We start from the raw sequence: 21,000 nt of genomic DNA on the forward strand, positions 1-21,000 counted from the left end.
TTTCCCGGCGGCCATTTTCCTGGGCGTTTTTTTTTTTCTGTCCCGAAACGCTGCAGCGTTTTGGGACAGAAAAAAATGCTTTTAGTGCACCAGTCACGCAGATTCTGCAGGCCGGGGTACTAATAGCTATATGCCCCAGGTGACGGGGCATTACCGACTCTGGTAATGCCCCGGGGCCTTCATTAACTGTGAATATGGGCCCCGGGGCATTACCTGAGTCGGTAATGCCACCGCCGTTCGGGGCATATTGCTTAATTATCGACCTATTTCCTTGTTGGATGCCAGTAGCAAAATGTTCTCGGTGCTCGTCTTAAGAGATTTGGAAGCAAGGGCAAAAAGTGCTGGGTTAGTTGATATTGCTCAAGCAGGGTTTAGAAAAGGTGTGGGCACATCCTTGAATTGTCTGGTCTTGAAGTTTCTATCGAGGATAACCAGGGCTTTCAACAAGCCAATAAACTTCGTTTTTGGGTATTTGTCGTAAGCCTTCCACTGTGTCAATAGAGATAAGCTGTGGTGCAAGCTGAGGTATGCTGGTTGCCCAGATAACGTTCTTAATGTTTTAATTGCCCTGCATTCCAACACCAGAATTCGAATCAGATTGCACTGAAATGGTAATTTCACAGAACAGATAGTGACAGATCGTGGATTCGAGACAAGGCTGCGTTTTGGCGCCTTTTCTGTTTAACTTTTATATCCACGACTTTTGTAAATGCATCATTAGAGTAAACCCTAACCCACCCAAAATTGGTCAGTTCCATCTACAGTACACGGCATACGCAGACAATATCATAATATGTGACCAAACGGCTATTGGTCTGCAGTGGGGTATTGATGCTGTGACACAATTGTTTGCGTGACTTGGATCTGACATCTAATGGCGCAAAAACAAAAGTGATGATCTTGAAATCTAATAGAAAAGCATGTAATAGAAGTTACAGTTTTGGTTTCTTGTTTATTTATTTATTCATTCATTTGTATAGTGCACTGAGTCCATGGGCAACAAGGCGCTGGAGCAAGGTACAAACATTTGCTCAGGATACATAAACTTGTTACATAGGTATATATGGTGGCATTTTGGCGATGCGATTGGTTGGGTGATAAAACGTAGTGGTGGATGGGATCAGAGAGATTATGTGTGGCCTTTGGGTTGCAGGTCAGAGGAAAAGAGCCAGGTTTTCAGATGTTTATGGAAAGCCCAATATGAATATTCTGCTCTTAGATACAGTGGTAGAGAATTCCAGTTCTGTGCCGCAAAAAATGGGAAGCTGCGACCTCCAGATCTTTGCATCTTGGGACGCAGAGGCGATGTGTATAGGCTGAGCGTGTAGGACTTGTTAAATTTGCTGGATAGATAATTCGGTGCAGTGTTGGCGATACATTTGTATGTGATGGCCAGTGTTTTGAAAAGTATGCGTTCGCGGATGGGCAGCCAGTGCACTTTCTTTCTGGCTGAAGAGTCTTTTTTTGGTAAGTTCAGGGCAGCTCGAAATGCGTTATTCTGTATAATCTGCAGCCAGTTGATGCTGCAGGCACTGGTACCTGCAAATAGGGAGTTGCAATAATCAAGTCTGGAGCCGATAAGAGCTCTGGAAATGGTGGTGCAGCGGATCTCGGAAAGGAAGGGCCTTCAGGCATTAATTAACTTTGTGATATAAACTATTGAAGATGCGATAGAGGTATTAAGAATTAAAATAAATAAATAAAACAATGGGGTCCTTTAGTGTCCAACCAATCTCATTAATATACAGCCTCAAAGCACCTTTCACGTTTGTGACAAATTACTTCTTTTATTAAGCATACAGGAAGATTACAAAGGCGTTTTTTTGGTCCCACTTCCCAATCTTGACAAGTCAATGACCACACAGTGTGGTCAGAAACCGCTACGTTCCCAATCACAGGTGAAAAGTAGAAAAGGAATGTTCATGATACAATGAGAAAGTCAATATGAGAATGGGAATTATGAGGTGACGTTAAATGGTATATGGAGACTTTTACAAATGGTTCCAGAAACTAAAACAAAATGTGCCAAAGAATTACCATTGTTCGTCCAGAAACAAGCTCCGAATTTAAGTGTGATGTGCTACAAAGCAATCCATACAAATGTTTACAAAACAAACAAAATGGACAAATGTCATGTTTAAATTGCACTACACAAATTATTATTATGATAAGATAATCATTTCCACAGTTGAGAACATGCAAAGATATCATTAAGGGTTTTTGCTTCTTGTCTAAACAAACATTTGGTATACATGATTTAGGGCCTATTTGAACAAATGTATGCAGGAGAGACCATATGTAAATTGCGCATGGATAAAGGAACATAAATCAGAAACAAGAAACACGGCTGCTAGATCATCAGTTGCATGACATTTTAACTCAAATAACCACACAGTGGCACAACTCTGATGCAGTTTTGGACACAGCCCTGAAGGATGTGAGAGAGAGACTCAATTAAATGACTAAGAATTCATTAAACATTTTGGCAATTAGTTCTGAGGTCAGGAAAGTCTGTCTTCCAAGCTTGTTCTTAACTCATGAAAGCAATGAAGGGGCATGAAAAAACTTTGCCTCCAATTTCTGCAAACTCTGCAGCCGCATCGTTAGACAAGATGTGTCTCTGATCAATGCTTATTTGTTCAAAGCATGGCTGATTCTTTCTCTGAGTGACTCATTTGAAAGGTTTAATTTTACACCGTTGTGATAATAGGGATTTATTGATTTCTGATGGTAAATGTATAGAGACTTGTGCGGATGTGATTTTAGCAGCCTGTGATAATGGGACTCAATGTTCCTGACTGAGGCCTATTTAACACATTTGATAGTACCACACCATGCTTTGATGGGTTTGGGAGTCTGTGGGATCCTTCCACTTTCTGGGAGGCACTTCGAGTAGTGGCCGCCCAAACCAGGTCCCTAGAGGCTCACCCGCACACTTAGGAATATGGGAAGTTCACTCAACTCATCATACTCTTCATTTGGATTTTTTATTTGTGTCAACTTCGATACTTCTGAGTGATACCAGGAAAAGGCTCAGGAAGACTTTGAACAAAACTGTTGTGGGCTGGACTTTATATGACTTTTTATTGTACAGGAATGAGTTGGTCTAAGGTGACTTTAACCACTGCAACAAAGGAACACACCAGCAAGGGGAAAGTCGTGGAAAAGACCAACATCTCTGTGCTTTCTTTGATCCCACACTGTCAGACGATATCCTTGGGAAGCAACCCTAACAACTCCCTAGACTGGTTCCCGACAAAGGGTTGGACCGGAGCATAACGTAAGGGTTGGAACAAAAGACAGATCTAGGGAAAGTGTACCTTTATTCTAGTTATTGCTTTGGGTTCAATCCAGCCCTTTTGGATAAATCCAAGTTGGAATCTTTGCTTTACACTATCCCCATTTGCTTCATGATATAGGTTACTTTCTGACATAGCAGTTTCTTGCTTTCCAGACTTTTCTCTCCTATTTGCCAATTCCACATTCTCGCTGTTTCTGCAACAACCTTTGGCACTAGGTTTTCCTGGTTCTTTCTCGATTTTCTACTAGATGTCTTGCCATACCTTTATGTGCTTGTTCTTTGGTGCCTAGGTATTTACCAATGGTACTGCAGCACCTGCCATTGCACCGCACCTGCAGCCATTTGTTTCTGGCAAAGCATTGATAGGCAGTTTGAAACCTATGGTAGATTAACTAGATATCCTAATCAAATCATAGCACTGAATCTGTTTAACTCCTCCCCTTCCCAGCTGGCTCCCTCATATGCTACCCTCCAGAATAAACGGCAAAAGTTTGTGTTTAGTGAGATACTTTGAAACAATGTCTGATCTTACAGCAGCTCTCTGCACGAGAGGTTACCTTATATAACGTTTCTGATCATGTAAAGTGGATGGTGTCTCAAGCAATTTATCCAGAAGCAGCTGCCTTAAAGCCTCAATCCGGGTTTCCACTTCAGCATAAACTGTAAAAGAAATAACAGATAAGTGATCATTTTTTGCCTGCTGCATTAACTGTAGAGAGGCCCAGAAACCAAACCACTAAAATTTAACATGAGAAGTCTTGATCTACACATTCCCATTATCTCCACTAAAAAGCAATTTACTGATTTATCAGCGATAGAAGTCATTATATCAATATGGTGCAGCAGATCATCCTGACATTTTAAGAAGGCTTAAGTGGCTGTCTATGAACGAATAATTCACACTTCTGACACTAGCTTTAGTGTTAAAGCTCCAACATTCCTACAACTAAAATGGCACCTACATTACTGCATTACAGGACATGACCGAAAAAAGGCTGCAACAATTGATCAGTCGTGATCATTCACATTCAGCATATTTTAGCCAGTTCCTGACTTTTACTGGAGGTAATCTCAATGATTTAATCTCACAACAATTGCTAGTATCTAAACTCACAGGGTGAAAAAGGAACAAGTTACTTACCTGTAACTGTTGTTTTCCAGCATTGGTCTGGCATGGATTCACATGCTCATGAATATTCCCCGTCGTCAGGCTGGGAATCTTCAGTAAATAAAAAATCAGTTTCCGTTTCGTTTCTGAACTGTCTTTCTACTAGTAACCAATCACTGGTCTCTGGGTCATACTGCCCCCAGCCAATTACTGCCCTCTACCTAAGCCCCTCCTCAGGCAGCCATCTTCAAATTTGGTAGCACGTAAAGTGGCAGTAGGACCAAGAGAAGAGCCGCAGAGGGGTAGGAGGGAGGGTTCGCATGTGAATCCATGCCAGACCCATGCTGGAGAACAACAGTTACAGGTAACTAACTTGTTCCTTCTCCAGCATGGGGTCTGGCATGGATTCACATGCTCATGAATACAAGAATACATAGCAGTACACACATGCACAACCACGGGAGGTGGCAAGGCTCAACATGAAGCATTACAACAACTCAACATTAAGCACCTCTTACCTCCTCACAAGGCTCACCTTCAAGTGAACAGGTTGCGCAGCACTGCCTGGCCGACTCTGGACTCCTCCCTGGAATCCCGGTCGACGCAGTAGAATCTCGTGAAGGTGTGCGTCGACCTCCACATAGCAGCCCTGCAGATGTCCAGCAGGGGCACACCAGACAAGAACGCTGTGGTGGCAGCGATCGCTCTGGTTGAATGGGCTCTCAGACGGCGGGGCAACAGTCGGTTTGCCAACCGGTGACAGTGCATGATGCAGCCGGAGAGCCATCTGGAAATAGAAGCCTTCGAGAGGGCCTTCCCTTGGTTCACAGGTCCAAAGTTTACAAACAGCTGTGATGTCTTCCAAAGACTCTTAGTGCGGTTCACGTAGAACTTCAGCACTCTAGCCACATCCAGCGAGTGCAAAGTCCTCTCAGCCGCCGATGAAGGCGACGGGAAGAAAACAGGTAACACCAAGGGCTTGTTAAGATGGAAGTCCGACAGCACCTTGGGCATGAAGGAGGGGTGCGTCCTCAGCACTACCCTCGTCTCATGGAATGTCAGGTATGGAGGTTTACAGGAGAGGGCCTGGATCTCTCCCACTCATCGTGCGGAGGTGATGGCCACAAGAAACGCCGTCTTCCACGACAGGAACTTCAACGGTGCCGAATGCAGAGGCTCGAATGGCTGCCCCATGAGTCTGGTCAGCACCACGTTGAGCTCCCACGCCGGGGCCGGAGCCTTAACCGGCGGGAGCGATCGGAACAGTCCTTTCATGAAATCCTTCACCAGGCAATGAGACCACAGAGATGACCGCCCCAGAGTTCTGGTGTAGTGGGAGATAGCCGGCAGATGGATCTTGATGGAGGCCCCGCCTTGGCCAGGGATAGCAAGTATGGCAGCACTTGAGGGGCCGTAATCCCAGAGGGTTAATCTTCTGTGCGCGCCACCAGACAGTGAACCTCTTCCATTTCTGTCCATAACACTTGAGAGTTGAGGACGCCCTGGCCTTTTGCAAGCACCTCCTTGCAGTTCACGTAGAACTTCAGCACTCTAGCCACATCCAGCGAGTGCAAAGTCCTCTCAGCCGCCGATGAAGGCGACGGGAAGAAAACAGGTAACACCAAGGGCTTGTTAAGATGGAAGTCCGACAGCACCTTGGGCATGAAGGAGGGGTGCGTCCTCAGCACTACCCTCGTCTCATGGAATGTCAGGTATGGAGGTTTACAGGAGAGGGCCTGGATCTCTCCCACTCATCGTGCGGAGGTGATGGCCACAAGAAACGCCGTCTTCCACGACAGGAACTTCAACGGTGCCGAATGCAGAGGCTCGAATGGCTGCCCCATGAGTCTGGTCAGCACCACGTTGAGCTCCCACGCCGGGGCCGGAGCCTTAACCGGCGGGAGCGATCGGAACAGTCCTTTCATGAAATCCTTCACCAGGCAATGAGACCACAGAGATGACCGCCCCAGAGTTCTGGTGTAGTGGGAGATAGCCGGCAGATGGATCTTGATGGAGGCCCCGCCTTGGCCAGGGATAGCAAGTACGGCAGCACTTGAGGGGCCGTAATCCCAGAGGGTTAATCTTCTGTGCGCGCCACCAGACAGTGAACCTCTTCCATTTCTGTCCATAACACTTGGGAGTTGAGGACGCCCTGGCCTTTGCAAGCACCTCCTTGCAGTTCGCCGGGATATTGTACCCTCCGAACTCTAGTGCTGCAGGATCCAGGCCTGCAGGTTCAGCGATCCTGGGTCGTGAAGGAGGATGGCGCCTCCTCCCCTGGCGAGAAGATCCGAGTCCGTCAGAAGTTTGACCGGGGGGTGCTGACATGTCCAGAATGTCCGGGAACCAGATCTGCCTCGGCCACCCCGGTGCGACGAGGATCATCCTGCACCGGGACCGTCTGAGTTGACTGATGAGTCGCAGCAGCAAGGGCAACGGGGGGAATGCATACAGGAACAGGCCGTCCCAGGGGAATGAGAAGGCATCAACCATGCTCCCCGGCTGGGGAAACCTGCTGGCGAACCTCCGGCACTTGGTGTTTGTCGCCGTCGTGAATAGGTCGATCTGGGGATTGCCCCATCGTCCGAATAGGAGATCCACTTGATCCTGCTGGAGTTCCCACTCGTGGCACAAGCGCAGCTCTCTGGTGAGTGAGTCGGCGATGGTGTTCTTTATTCCTGCCAGATGGAAGGGCACCAGGAACATCCCTTGGGCAACGGCCCAGTGCCACAGATCCTGCGCTTCCTTGGATAGGGCTGGCGATCTGGTGCCCCCCTGCTTCCTGATGTAGAACATTGTGGTGGTGTTGTCGGTGAAGACCCTCACCACCTTGCCCTTGAGGGACGGAAGGAATGACCTGAGGGCCCAGAACACGACTCGGAGCTCCAGGACGTTGATGTGTAGTGACCTCTCCTACAGGAGGCAAAGGCCTCTTGCGTGGAGATCTCCGGTGTGCGCACCCCATGGTTCCAGCGAGACGTCCGTCATCACCGTTTCCTGATGTGCCGGGGTCTGGAAGTCCATGCCCGCCTCTAGATGCGTGCGGGTGCCCAACCACCAGATAGTTTGGTGGAAAGTCTCGTTGAGTGAGATCTGGTCTTCAAAGCTGCCTGCCGCTTGCATCCAACGGGCGTCGAGGAACTCCTGCAGTGGACGCATCCGCAGCCTGCATAGGCGCACGAGGTAGATGCACAAGGACACCATGCCGAGTAGGGACTTGATGGATCGCACCCTGGCCACGTCCATGGTCAACAGCCATTGTACCTTGCCCAGGATGGCTTTCGTCCTTTCCTCCGACGGCAAAGCCAAATCGCGCCACTGTATCGAGTCTGGCTCCCAGGAACAGAGCGTCTTGCGACGGTACCAAGTGGGATTTCGTGAAGTTGATTGAGAATCCCAGATCCGTGAACAGTTGGACGGTCTTCGCTGTGTGATCGACGGCGAGTTCCCTTGACTTTGCTCGGATGAGCCAATCGTCCAGGTAGGGCTAGATGTGGATCCCCTGCAGGCGCAGGCGCGCCGCCAAAGGTGCCAGGCACTTGAAGACCCTGGGTGCCGACTTCAGTCCGAAAGGAAGGGCCTTGAACTGATAGTATCGCCCTTAGACCACGAATCGTAGGAAATTTCGACGTCCTTTGAGAATGGGGATGTGGAAGTAGGCATCCTCCAAGTCCAGCGGCGATAGAAAGGCGCCTTCCTCCAGCTGTCCCATCACATGCTGGAGGGTGACCATCTGGAATTTCTGGGACTTGATGTACTTGTTTAGACGGTGAAGGTCCAGGATGGGTCGCCAACCGCCGGTCTTCTATTCGGACGAGGAAGTACCGCGAGTACACTCAGGAGCCCCGGAGCCTCTTCGGGACGAGTTCTATTGCGCCTTTTTTCAGCAATGCACGTACCTCCAGAAGTAGCTGTGGAACATGGTTTTCCTTCCTGGCCACAGGTGGTAGACGGGGACACTTTCTTTGGAATTCCAGAGTGTGCCCGTGGGCCAGCGCGTCTAGCACCCAACGTTCGTTGGAGATGGACTCCCACGCGCTGACGAATTTCGCCAGCCGGCCTCCCACCGGGGTGCTTCGGTGGGGGCCCGATGCCGCGGCCGGTTCAATCCTGCTTCACCAAGGCCTTGGCGCCTTGGCCTCCCTGGCGACGACGACATCCTCCAGCCTTAGTGCGGCCTCTGTAGGCCTCCTACGATGATGAACAGGCCGCTTGGTGGTATGACGAGGAACCGCCACCAAATCCTTTGGAGGCACCTTGAGACTTGCCTCTGGAGGCCCGAAAGGGGGGCCGTGATGGAGAGAACCAAAGGCCCGGGCCGTCTCGGTGTCTGCCTTGATGGCCTGCAGTGACTTATCCACTGCCTCGCCCAACAGGTTGTTTCCGTCGAAGGGCATGCCCAGTACCCTGGTCTGCACGTCCTGACGGAAATCTGTGCCCTTAAGCAAACCGCACCGGCGAAGGCAAACGCTGTTGCCCATCTGGCGAAAGCTGGTATCGGCGATGTCCGTGGCCACCGTGTTGGCGTGGTCCGAAGCCACCTCGCCTTCCTGCAGGATGTCAAGGGCTTCTGCCCTCTTGTCGTCTGGGAGGAAATCCATGAGGGGAACGATCTTGAACCACAGCTCCATGTCATAGCGTGCCATGATCGCGAGGGCATTGGCCGCTTGGATGTTCATCGCCACAGACGAGATGACCCGTCGCGACATGGCGTCCAGCTTCTTCCCCTCGCCATTAGGTGGGGAAGTGGAAGTTGATCCTGTGGCCCCTGCCGATTTCTTCTGGGCCAGTGCGGAGACCACCGAATCCGGGGACGGCTGAGCTCTGAGGCACATCGTGGTGGAATCTGGGACCCGGTACTTCTTCTCATACCGGTCCCTGTTCGCAGGGGCTGTGGATGGGTTCTCGAGTAGCGACAGTCCTTCGTCCCAGATGTCGTCTAAAAACAGTACTCTTGGCCTCCCGTCGCTGGTAGAGGAAACCCTGCTTCTGTTCTTCAGGACAAAGTTGGAAGAGCTCCGAATCCCTGGCGATCATGGCGTGGAAAGAGCCAATTTCGTCAGGGGGGGTGGCCTGGGCAGGAGGTGATGGGAGATGCATCCCGTCTTCACCACCACCGTCGTCGTCGTCTGTCCCCGTCGTCGCTGCCTCTGTTCCCGTCTCGTCCCTCGGTGGAGGGGAAGGAGGTGAGGGCTGAAAAGGAGGGGGAGGGTGGATTTGCCTCTGCTTGTTCAGTGGGCTTCCCGACGGTCCAGGTGCTGCTGGATCATCCGCTGGGGTTAAGGGCAACCTTGTCCTTATCTCCGTACACAGGGCCTGGATAGCCATCAAGATTGCTCCTGAGTTGTCCTGTGGCATAGGCACCGGTTGCAACGGGAGTGGCGGCTGGGGAGTAGGGTCCTCTGTCTCCTCCACGATCTGCAGCTCCTCCTCGGCTCCACCGTCGCTTTCTACGTCCGCCTCGTCGGGATCCCTCCCGTAGGACCGGACTTCCTCCAACTTCTTGTCCAGGTTCTTTGCATCGCCAACCAGCTCATCTTCAGAGGTGGTATCAGTGTCCGTTATGGCTACCGTGCCCCCCCTCTTTCTCCACCCGGGGTTTCATGGGGGTCTTATTGATAGGCTGAAAAGAGGATTCCCTCCGGGGTGGCACAGGTTTCGCCAGGGCCGCCACGACTCCTTTGATCGAGGCCTTAGCCTGGTGAATCAGGGCCCTCACGACTTTGGGTACGCCTGAGGCCTTCACCTTGGGGGGAGGGTTGCTGCCTCGCTCCCCCTCTGCCACCATCGGTATTGACCGGGCTTCTCCCGAAGCTTACCCGGGTTCTCCGACTTCCTCTTCACCGAGCCAGAGTGTTGGCTCGTGGTTGATGGCGTCGGTGACACCGCACCCTGCCTGGCAGCCAAGGAGCCCGAACCATCGGCACTCCCGGCGCCCGCAGACTCACGGTGCTTTGCCTTTTGTTGGGCCCCCAACCCCGTTTTAGAAGACCGCTCGGACTTCCTCTTCTCACCTGCTGCTGGGCTTTTCCCCTTCAGCCAGTTGATGAGGCGAACACAATGATCCTTCAGTGTCCGTGTGGACATATTCTTACAAAACGCACAGTCCTTCTCCAAGTGCGATATGTCATCGTGAAGGCAGTAGAGGCACCGAGAGTGCTCATCTTCCTTGAAGGCAATCTGTAATCCGCATCCAGGGCAGCTCCTGAACAGCTTGGATCCAGGCGTTGTGTTTCCTTTGTCCTGGGCCATGTCCATGCGGGGTAGACCTCAAAGATCTTCCAGAATCCTCCAAGAAGCAGAAACTCGCCGGAAACTCGCCCTTGAGGGGCGTAGAAAAATTCCGAAACGGGTCCCCGTTGATCGGAAGTAGAATTGGTGGAGCTTGAGGCTCGATTGACCGAAAAAATACGAGTAAACTCTTTGAAAAATCGCAAAACGCAGTAAAAGCTCGAGAGCCATAGCACAAGGATCCCAACACTTGAAAGTGCAGTAAAAATCTGAAGATGGCTGCCAGAGGAGGGGCTTAGGTAGAGGGCAGTCATTGGCTGGGGCAGTATGACCCAGAGACCAGTGATTGGTTACTAGTAGAAAGACAGTTCAAAAACAAAACTGAAACTGATTTTTTTCTTTACTGAGGATTCCCAGCCTGACGACGGGGAATATTCACGAGCATGTGATTTCATGCCAGACCCAATGCTGGAGAAGCCAAGTAAGATACATTGGCCACCAAACAAGGCAGCGCCGCATGCACACACAAGATGATTAAACCACACAAAGATATGGGGAGCTGAGCAGGAAACCTGTTGTGTTCCATAAAGCACCACAGGGACAATATACAGGATAAACTGGGTGTATGTCAAAAGAAATGAGCGTGGGGGTGGAATTGTATTGGGATGGGTGGGGAATTCCCGAAAAAGTGCAACCAAACAATAAAACAGCCAGAACATGAACCCCCTGGAGAATGGGCAGAGGACATGGAGCAGAAATGAGAAAGCAGTAGCATCTGGACCGGGGTAGACACAATGGAATACAACGGTGCCAGGGTTCACGAGTCCGACAACTCACATAGAAGAGTCAGAATAACACTGCTCAGCTCCAAAGAGTACAGCATTTTGCTAACCACTTGAAAAGTGTGCAAAAGACTTATCCTGAACTCCCTTATAATCATCTGCTAATACAAATTCACATGCCACACCATGTATGCGTAACATGAAATTAAAGCCAGATGGACACTGGCTGAGGCATGAGTCAAGCCCCACTCGGCAAAGCAAATGACAGAAGATAGGAGATGATTTGGTCTTGGAGAGCAAGGGATATTCCCTGGCACAACATATGCAGAAACACTTTCACTTTAGATTGTATATTTTTGTAATAGAAGAGCCTTTAGCGAGAGTAGAATGAAAGGACATTTTTTCCGTAGATGTCCACATTCTGAGACCCTGGTGCCACATCTTCAGAGTTTGTGACACTGGATCTTGATAGTACACTGTAAGGGTGCAGGAGGAGGATGGTGACATAAAGGTGGTATGTTTGGGGCTATAGACCTTTATCAGCCAAATGAAAAGCAAGAGAAAAACATACTTTCCCTCAATCAAAGAGGGGATTCACTGCCTCAACTAAAATACTGATGGGTCATTCAGAATGTCTGTAATTTAAGAGTCCACCGTTGTGTGTCAAATCCCATTGCTGTCCCTTACACCTCAAACTAAAGTCTTATCAACTTAAAGTTCCATTTCCAGGAGAATTACTACCTTTTCCTGGTATTAGATTGCAAAAAGTCACAAATCAAACAAGGATATTCTTCTTCCAGCCAAAAACCAGGGGGAAGGACTCCCTTTGTTCACCTTTCCAGCGATGGCAACTGAGACGGCAATGGTCGTTATGCGGTTCTGCTTTACGCGGATATTCCAAGATGGCGATGCACTACGGGCACAGGAGAAGCGATGGTCTAGCTGTTGCACGTCTTCATTGTAGGCGATCAGAAGATCACATGACTACATTTAAGGATCGAAAATCCTCTCTCCTGTGCGTCGCTTCTGTTTTTCAAGACGCTTCGTAAGTTTGCTACTCTATTTGCCTAAAACGTTGTACGATACTCCTATAGATCTACCTTAATCCTTCTTTGCTGTCCTCCTTCCTGCATAGCAACCCTTCGGACATCCCTTCTCGAGCGGTGGTTTCCTTACCGGGCTCAGCGGTCCGCAATCCTCTCTCTACGCGGCTGCCTCTTCTCCGATCCAAATCCTTCTTTGGGCCAACCTTCCGTTTAGATAGAGTGAGTACTGTTTCTCCGCACTAACCACCCCCAATCCTCTCTGGCTTTCTCTCTCATCCTTGTGATATCCTTTAACTTTATTAGGAATCTCCCTCGCATCCGCTGGGTGAACCTCCTTGCCTGCTAGCAAGACCAGTATTCTCTAAACACAGATTCCCGTGTTGATTCGAAGTACTGTAAGTGTAATTCTCCTTCAACTGAGTTCCTTCCTGAGACAGTCTATCTCTTCCATTTTCTTAACTGTACATTCCTTATTCTATAGACATCTTGATTCCTGCACCACCAGCCATCCTCCAGAGAAGAGCCAATCCTCCAGAAGCACTCTCAAGAATACCCAGGGTTTTCTTCCCCCCCGAGGGTTTCCCTGGGGTTCCTGTCTCTCCCTCTCCGGTTTCCTGTATCCGTAGGAGTAGGGGGAGCAGGGGTTTCAGGGAGATCCTTGCAGTCGTCCATTTCTGCTCCAGAGGAAAGCCATCAATTCAGGTTAGTGACAGAAACTCGAATTCTACCTTTAACAATCATCAACAGTATAACACCCTTCCCCTGGTTGAGAGTCCCAAAATTATAGTTCACAAAACTACCTTCGGGGAATGCCTCTCTTCCCCTGGCTGAAAGGCCATTGTAAAGTTCACCACTGCAACCAGGAAGAATGACTTGCAACTCCTGGCTTCTTAACAATTGTACCTTCAGGTGAATACAAGGATGAGGACTCCCTTATCCTGGTAGGATTGGCCATTTTTACCAAGTCTGGCGGGAATTACTCCTTTCCCCTGGATCTGCCTTTTCTTCTTCTCTTCCTTGCACTTAAGCTACCTGGCTCAATCCTCTGCCCGGTACTGTCACAAGTAAGAAGACTTCTCACATTGAAGATTATTTAGTGTTGGGTCCACGACCCTTGGTTCTCTTCTTTTATTTCTCTGCTTCGGGGGCTGTTTGCTGTGTGGGGTTTGGCTCCCTGCAGTATCTGTACTAGGGTGGAACGGCGCTGTCCCCCTTCTCAAGCGGTCGTACAACTGCCTCAACTTTATACTGCGGGACCAGTCGACTTCGGGTCCTGTACAGCCGCCTTCCCACCGGCATTCTAAAATCTTTGATCTTCACCACAAAATTGCTCCCGCATCTGACAGCTTCCACGCCTGCTGCTACTCTGGGGATGGCTTGACAACAATGTAAGCCCGTTGTTGATTTTTATGCAATGTTGCCATCCTGGTTTGGACCCATTGTATATGTCCTTGCTCTCTTTCACAGGGTCTATGTTCATAACGCTGCAGGGCCAGTTGATCCCAGTACCTGGATTACTTGGGTTCCTGTGGCTCTTCTTCGTCTTGTTTTCAAGGACACTCAGGTTATCTACCTTGTAACAATACATTGATCTGCTGTCCAGAAAGAGGTTAGTAGATGAAAGAGGGGCAAGAATGTAGGGGTGTGTGACCTTCTTATAAGGGCTGTATCCTAGATGTTTGTCTTTGCCCCCAGATGGGGAGTCCCTCCCCATGAGACCCTCCCACTGTGTACCACCCCCAAGGGGGACTATCTAGCTTCATGGGAAAGGGATCCCCCCAGGGGAGAAGTGATGACATCTATGGAATCGTCACATACCCTTCTCCTAATGCTGCTAACGTCCCCATCTCCTTCTAGAGAAGAACGAGAAAGGAAATCAACGTTACCCTGTTCCTTTCTAGTCTAGAAACCAGTGCATTATCCTAGGGTTGATATCTTTTAGTAGACTGAACCTCGTAAGGCGAGTGATCAGTGATTAATCCAAACTTTCTACCTAGATAACCTATGGCCCACTTTGTGGCTAGTGCCTCTAATTTGATGGTGGCATAATGACTGGCTGATGTATAGCACTCGGTGTTCTACACCATCGTATTCCTGTGAAAGAACAGCACCCATTACCACCTTAGAGGAATCTGTTTGAAGGATTAACTCATTATCAAAATTGGGGACCTTTAATACTGGCTCGATACAGAAGATCGGTTTTAGGGTGTCAAAACTGGCTTACTCTTCTTTCCGCCCACATAGTTTTTGCAGCTCTACAGGGGGCAATAGGTGAATAATTAAGAATGAACCTCCTGTAATACCCGTTAAGACCAAGGAAAGCTCTTAGGTCCATTTTGGTCTTTGAAGTGGGTGTTTCTTGAACGGCACAGACCTTTTCTAATAGGGGTTAAAGCAATCCATTCCCCACGAAAAATCCCAAATATTTTGCTGATTGGGCTAAATGCCATTTCGTAGTGTTGGTGGTTAGGCCAGCGCGTCTCAGGGTTCTGGTGATCTCAAAATGATGGAACATATGTTTTTCCCAGGATTTACAATGAATGGCTATCATCCAGACATGTACCACAAAAGTTGGAATATGGGCGCAAAATCTGGCCCATTAGTCGCTGTAAAGTAGCACGAGCGCCATGGAGCCCAAATGGAAGGCCATTAAAGTGAAATAGTCCTCTAGAGATGGAGAATACAGTTTTGTCTTAGTCCTCATGATTTAAGGGTACCCTTTAATAGCCCTGGGTGAGATAAATCGTTGAAAGATATCCAGCGGATCCCAGTCGATCAATAAGGTTGTCAATCCGGGGCATCTGATAAGTATCGAACTGGGATATGGCATTTCACTTTCTAAAGTCAATACAAAACCTCCACAATTCATCAGGTTTTGCCACAAGGACTATTGGCGAGGACCATGGACTTTGAGATGTTCAATAATATCCCCAGCTAACATTTGCTCCACCTCTTGGAGGACTACTTCTTTCCTCACCTCTGGGATCCGGTATAGTTTTAAGTTGACGGCTTTTATGGGGGAGGCGGGTGGGAGGCAATATACTGCTGGATTCCTTTCGCTCTCCCCGGTTCAGAACTAAAGACATCGGGAAACTGACCTAAAAGGTCTTGGATATCCTGTTGTTGTTGGGGAAGATCATGGGGTACTAAGCTGGTTCAATGTGTCTCCTCGGACAATAGACGGGCCATTACTACAGAAGAAGATTTTAAAGGGTCCTCTTTCCATTCTTTCAAAAGGTTAATTTGGTAAATCTGTGTCTCCAGGCGCCTGTCTGGTTGGCATCTGATCGTTATAGGGGCCAGTTTTCTCTAATACTTCATAGGTACCGTGCCATCAAGACAACATTGTGTGTTCTAACGTGGAGAGAAGTACTAAGACTTTCTGTCCAATAGAGAAGGAACAGGTTGCCTTTTTATTATATTGGGCTTGCTGACTTTCTTGTACCTTTGCTAGTTGGGTCAGTACTATATCCCTTACCAGTGTCATGTGTGCTTTGGGTCTGTGGAGTAGGATGGCCTCCTCCCTTAATTAAAAACTGGAAGAGGGAGGGTAACCACAAGATGTGGGCCCCTCGCGTCCCCGGCACACTCTAGGTACTGTCACTGACAGTCAATATGTATAGTTCTCTAGATATAAATGTTAATCATCATCTAGACATACCGTTATATCAAAAAGCTTTGTAAATGATTCAATTATCGGTATTACCAAAGAGATTTATTCACATAAACTTTAGTGGACTTCTCTTATTAACATACATATATTTTGCAAACAATAAAGTTTCTGAAACTTTTAGAAGTCTATATAATTTCTTCACACGTGATAAGTCATCAAAATTCAAAAATAAAAATTCTACGCGTTTCAGGAAAACTCCCTTCTTCTGGAGTGGATGTTAAAGATTGTCAAGAAAAATTTCTGTCCAATGATTAATCTTCAATATTCTAAACTTTCGAGACGTTGTGTCTGGATATCTACAAGAGAAGACACTATTCTTAGTTGTAATTTTTACTCAGAAAAACAAGACTTTCTTACTAATTGTTATAAGCAGACTACTATAGTGCTTCCTACCTCACATCAGTGCCACGAGGTTGAAACCCTGGGTCTAAGTGGATGAGATTAACATCTATCAGTCTTCGTATGTCAATACTGGTAAATAAGTACCCTGCAAGATAAGGGTAGGTCTGATAAGTAAAGTATCAAAAAACCAAGACACATATTCATAACAGGAGAATCCAAGAGAATGACAGAGAGATGTACCATGGATATGAAACTGCATGGAGTTTGGGATTATTACGCTATATTATTTCAGTTGCCTGTAGTTCAAAAATCTCTAGTCCAAGTCATGCCTTGGCAGGAGTAGCTGGAATTTCAAAGTAAGAGGGTGTGTTAGGTCCTCCCTTTGTATGCCCCAATGGGGGTCCAAGATCCTAATTTGGAAAGAAAGAATTAAGGCTGAAATTAAATCAAAGTCAGGGTTTTGGTGTGACCTCAAAAATAACATATTTAGACATACGGTGGGAAACAGAGAGTGGGTAACTCCCAACAATCTGTAATATCGTTCAGATAGCTTACCTATTGTTGATGTCTGGCGTGCTGATAGTAAGGATCCTGCTTGTGTGCCTAATGAGAACTGGCTGCTATTCGCAGTGCATTAGGTAGCGGGACTGGCTCGTATATTCAGTTTAGTAGGAATTGACTTCCTGCAACATTCGCGTCTTTTGTGCGTCAGCGCGTTACGTGCGCGATGACGTCCCGTGAGAACATGCGACGACATCACGCATTGTGATGAGAGCACGAATCATATTGGGGATGTCTAAATCTGGGGGTAGTTAGATTATGTCGGGAATGATATGTGTTAAGAGACAGAGGTCAACCACGGGGCACCTCTGTTCACAATCTAAAGACATCAAATTAATGCAGTAATCATTTTCACATCAGTCTTTATGGTGACAATAACTCATGATGATTTGGTACCGATATTATATATATATTATATTCTCATCAAATTGTACTCAACAATGCTTGGCCAATAGTGTGATGTCATCTAAGATCTTTAAATTAAATTACAAATCACCTAATGGTTCAACCATTGTGTGTATGTTGTGTTCATGTAGCTGGTTTATAAAAAAAGCACCTAAATGAAACTCTTCATTCATTCCATAGGGAGTCATACTGTCCAATTTATCAATCCAGTATAATTCACGTTGATCAAGTTTTTTTGGAATGGTTACCTCCTTTTGCTGCCTTTGAGACTACTTCTACTATCTGGTAAAGCAATAGGGCTATCGTATGCCTTTTTTCCAAAAAATGTCGTGCCACTGGTGACCGTTCATTCTTCGTCCTGATGTTACTTTTGTGCTCATTGCACCTTTCTTTCATTTTCCTTCTTGTTTGTCCCACATTATAGATCCCACAGGGACAACTCAATGCGTAAATGACTGACTTGGTATCACAGGTGGCATAATTTCTTAGTTTGATTTTCGCACCTGTCCTTGGATGTCTAATGTAGTTTCCTTTGGTGATGTTATTACAGTTCCCGCAATGTAGGCATGCAAAAGTACCGGTTTTTTTGGGTATGTTATGTTTGTTGTCGCTGTCGTTCTGCTTTTACCAATTGGTCCCGGAAGTTCTTACCTCTCTTGTAGGCAATAAGGGGCGGTTCAGGGTAGAGTTTTTGTAATTGGGTGTCCATCTGTATAATCCTCCAATTCTTTCTTATCATATGGAGAGGTTATCCAGAGAACATTATTACAGCAGCTAAAGAAAGATCCACCTTAAAATCAAGAGAAGTTCTATTGGAGAAAACACCAGAACACAGGGAGATACCCTTTCTGTACACACTCAAATACTCAAGCCAAAGTCATCATATCACTCGTTTGATAAGAAAGAATTGGAGGATTATACAGATGGACACCCAATTACAAAAACTCTTCCCTGAACTGCCCCTTATTGCCTACAAGAGAGGTAAGAACTTCCGGGACCAATTGGTAAAAGCAGAATATACCCAGGAACAGCGACAACAAACATTACATACCCAAAAAAAACGGTACTTTCGCATGCCTACATTGCGGGAACTGTAATAACATCACCAAAGGAAACTACATTATACATCCAAGGACAGGTGCGAAAATGAAACTAAGAAATTATGCCACATGTGATACCAAGTCAGTCATTTACGCATTGAGTTGTCCCTGTGGGATCTATTATGTGGGACAAACAAGAAGGAAAATGAAAGAAAGGTGCAATGAGCACAAAAGTAACATCAGGACGAAGAATGAACGGTCACCAGTGGCACGACATTTTTTGGAAAAAAGGCATACGATAGCCCAATTGCGTTACCAGATAGTAGAAGTAGTCTCAAAGGCAGCAAGAGGAGGTAACCATTCCAAAAAACTTGATCAACGTGAATTATACTGGATTGATAAATTGGACAGTATGACTCCCTATGGAATGAATGAAGAGTTTCATTTAGGTGCTTTTTTATAAACCAGCTACATGAACACAACATACACACAATGGTTGAACCATCAGGTGATTTGTAATTTAATTTAAAGATCTTAGATGACATCACACTATTGGCCAAGCATTGTTGAGTACAATTTGATGAGAATATAATATATATATATAATATCGGTACCAAATCATCATGAGTTATTGTCACCATAAAGACCGATGTGAAAATGATTACTGCATTAATTTGATGTCTTTAGATTGTGAACAGAGGTGCCCCGTGGTTGACCTATGTCTCTTACCACATATCATTCCCAACATAATCTAACTACCCCCAGATTTAGACATCCCCAATATGATTTGTGCTCTCATCACGATGCGTGATGTCGTCGCATGTTCTCACGGGACGTCATCGCGCACGTAACGCGCTGACGCACAAGACGCGAATGTTGCAGGAAGTCAATTCCTACTAAACTGAATATACGAGCCAGTCCCGCTACCTAATGCACCGCGAATAGCAGCCAGTTCTCATTAGGCACACAAGCAGGATCCTTACTATCAGCACGCCAGACATCAACAATAGGTAAGCTATCTGAACGATATTACAGATTGTTGGGAGTTACCCATTCTCTGTTTCCCACCTTATTCCTAAATATGTTATTTTTGAGGTCAAACCAAAGCCCTGACTTTCATTTAATTTCAGCCTTAATTCTTTCTTTCCAAATTAGGATCTTGGACCCCCATTGGGGCATACAAAGGGAGGACCTAACACACTACCCCCTCTTACTTTGAAACTCCAGCTACTCCTGCCAAGGCATGACTTGGACTAGAGATTTTTGAACTACAGGCAACTGAAAGAATATAGCGTAATAATCCTAAGCTCCATGCAGTTTCATATCCAAGGTACATCTCTCTGTCATTCTCTTGGATTCTCCTGTTATGAATATGTGTCTTGGTTTTTTGATACTTTACTTATCAGACCTACCCTTATCTTGCAGGGTATTTATTTACCAGTATTGACATACGAAGACTGATAGATGTTAATCTCATCCACTTAGACCCAGGGTTTCAACCTCGTGGCACCGATGTGAGGTAGGAAGCACTATGGTAGTCTGCTTATAACAATTAGTAAGAAAGTCTTGTTTTTCTGAGTAAAAATTACAACTAAGAATAATGTCTTCTCTTGTAGATATCCAGACACAACGTCTCGGAAGGTTAGAATATTGAAGATTAAACATTGGACAGAAATTTTTCTTGACAATCTTTAACATCCACTCCGGAAGAAGGGAGTTTTCCCGAAACGCGTAGTGTTTTTATGTTTGAATTTTGATGACTTATCACGTGTGAAGAAATTATATAGACTTCTAAAAGTTTCACACAACTTTATTGTTTGCAAAATATATGTATGTTAATAAGAGAAGTCCACTAAAGTTTATGTGAATAAATCTCTTTGGTAATACCGATAATTGAATCATTTACAAAGCTTTTTGACATAACGGTATGTCTAGATGATGATTAACATTTATATCTAGAGAACTATACATATTGACTGTCAGTCACAGTACCTAGAGTGTGCCGGGGACGCGAGGGGCCCACATCTTGTGGTTTCCCTCCCTCTTACAGTTTTTCCAAACCCACAACCTCGTGTCAAGGTTGTGTTACACTCCTCAGCACGTCACTACCAATCTTAAAACCAACAAATAGGTTTCTCCAGGACAACAATAGGAGTGCATATGTGTTCATTGTTTCTTGTCCTCCTCCCTTTCTTAGCCATTGAAAGTGTGCAGGGGACGGGAGTTCCCTAATTGGGAACTATTTCTGTTCTCCTCCCTTTATTCCCATGTTTCCCTTAGCATGTCAAGGACATGCCTTGGATTGCGTCCATAGAGGAGTTTGAAAGGGGAAAACCCTAGCACAGCCTGTGGAGCCTTTCTAATGGCAAACCAAGCCCAAGGAACCATAATATCCCAGTTACGGCCATCAGCCCCTAGTAATCTTTTTAGTATGCTTATAAAGGTCTTATTGAAGCATTCAACTAGGCAGTCTGTCTGGGGATGATAAACGGAGGTCCTTGGTGTTTTGAT

The 21,000-nt window shown here is 46.7% G+C and overlaps 1 protein-coding gene across 1 annotated transcript in view; it reads right to left on the bottom strand.

Annotated features, from left to right (window-relative positions):
* The window catches only part of EXOC2 (exocyst complex component 2), a 1,591,413-nt gene that overhangs the window by 999,834 nt on the left and 570,579 nt on the right, over positions 1-21,000 (bottom strand). Inside the window, exon 10 of the mRNA XM_069613520.1 lies at positions 3,859-3,961. Within this exon, the coding sequence (XP_069469621.1) occupies positions 3,859-3,961 (103 nt within the window). The remainder of the gene's footprint in view (positions 1-3,858; positions 3,962-21,000) is intronic.

This window comes from Ambystoma mexicanum, chromosome 5p (assembly GCF_040938575.1).
Source record: "Ambystoma mexicanum isolate Mex_15411 chromosome 5p, UKY_AmexF1_1, whole genome shotgun sequence".
Lineage (NCBI taxonomy): Eukaryota > Metazoa > Chordata > Amphibia > Caudata > Ambystomatidae > Ambystoma > Ambystoma mexicanum.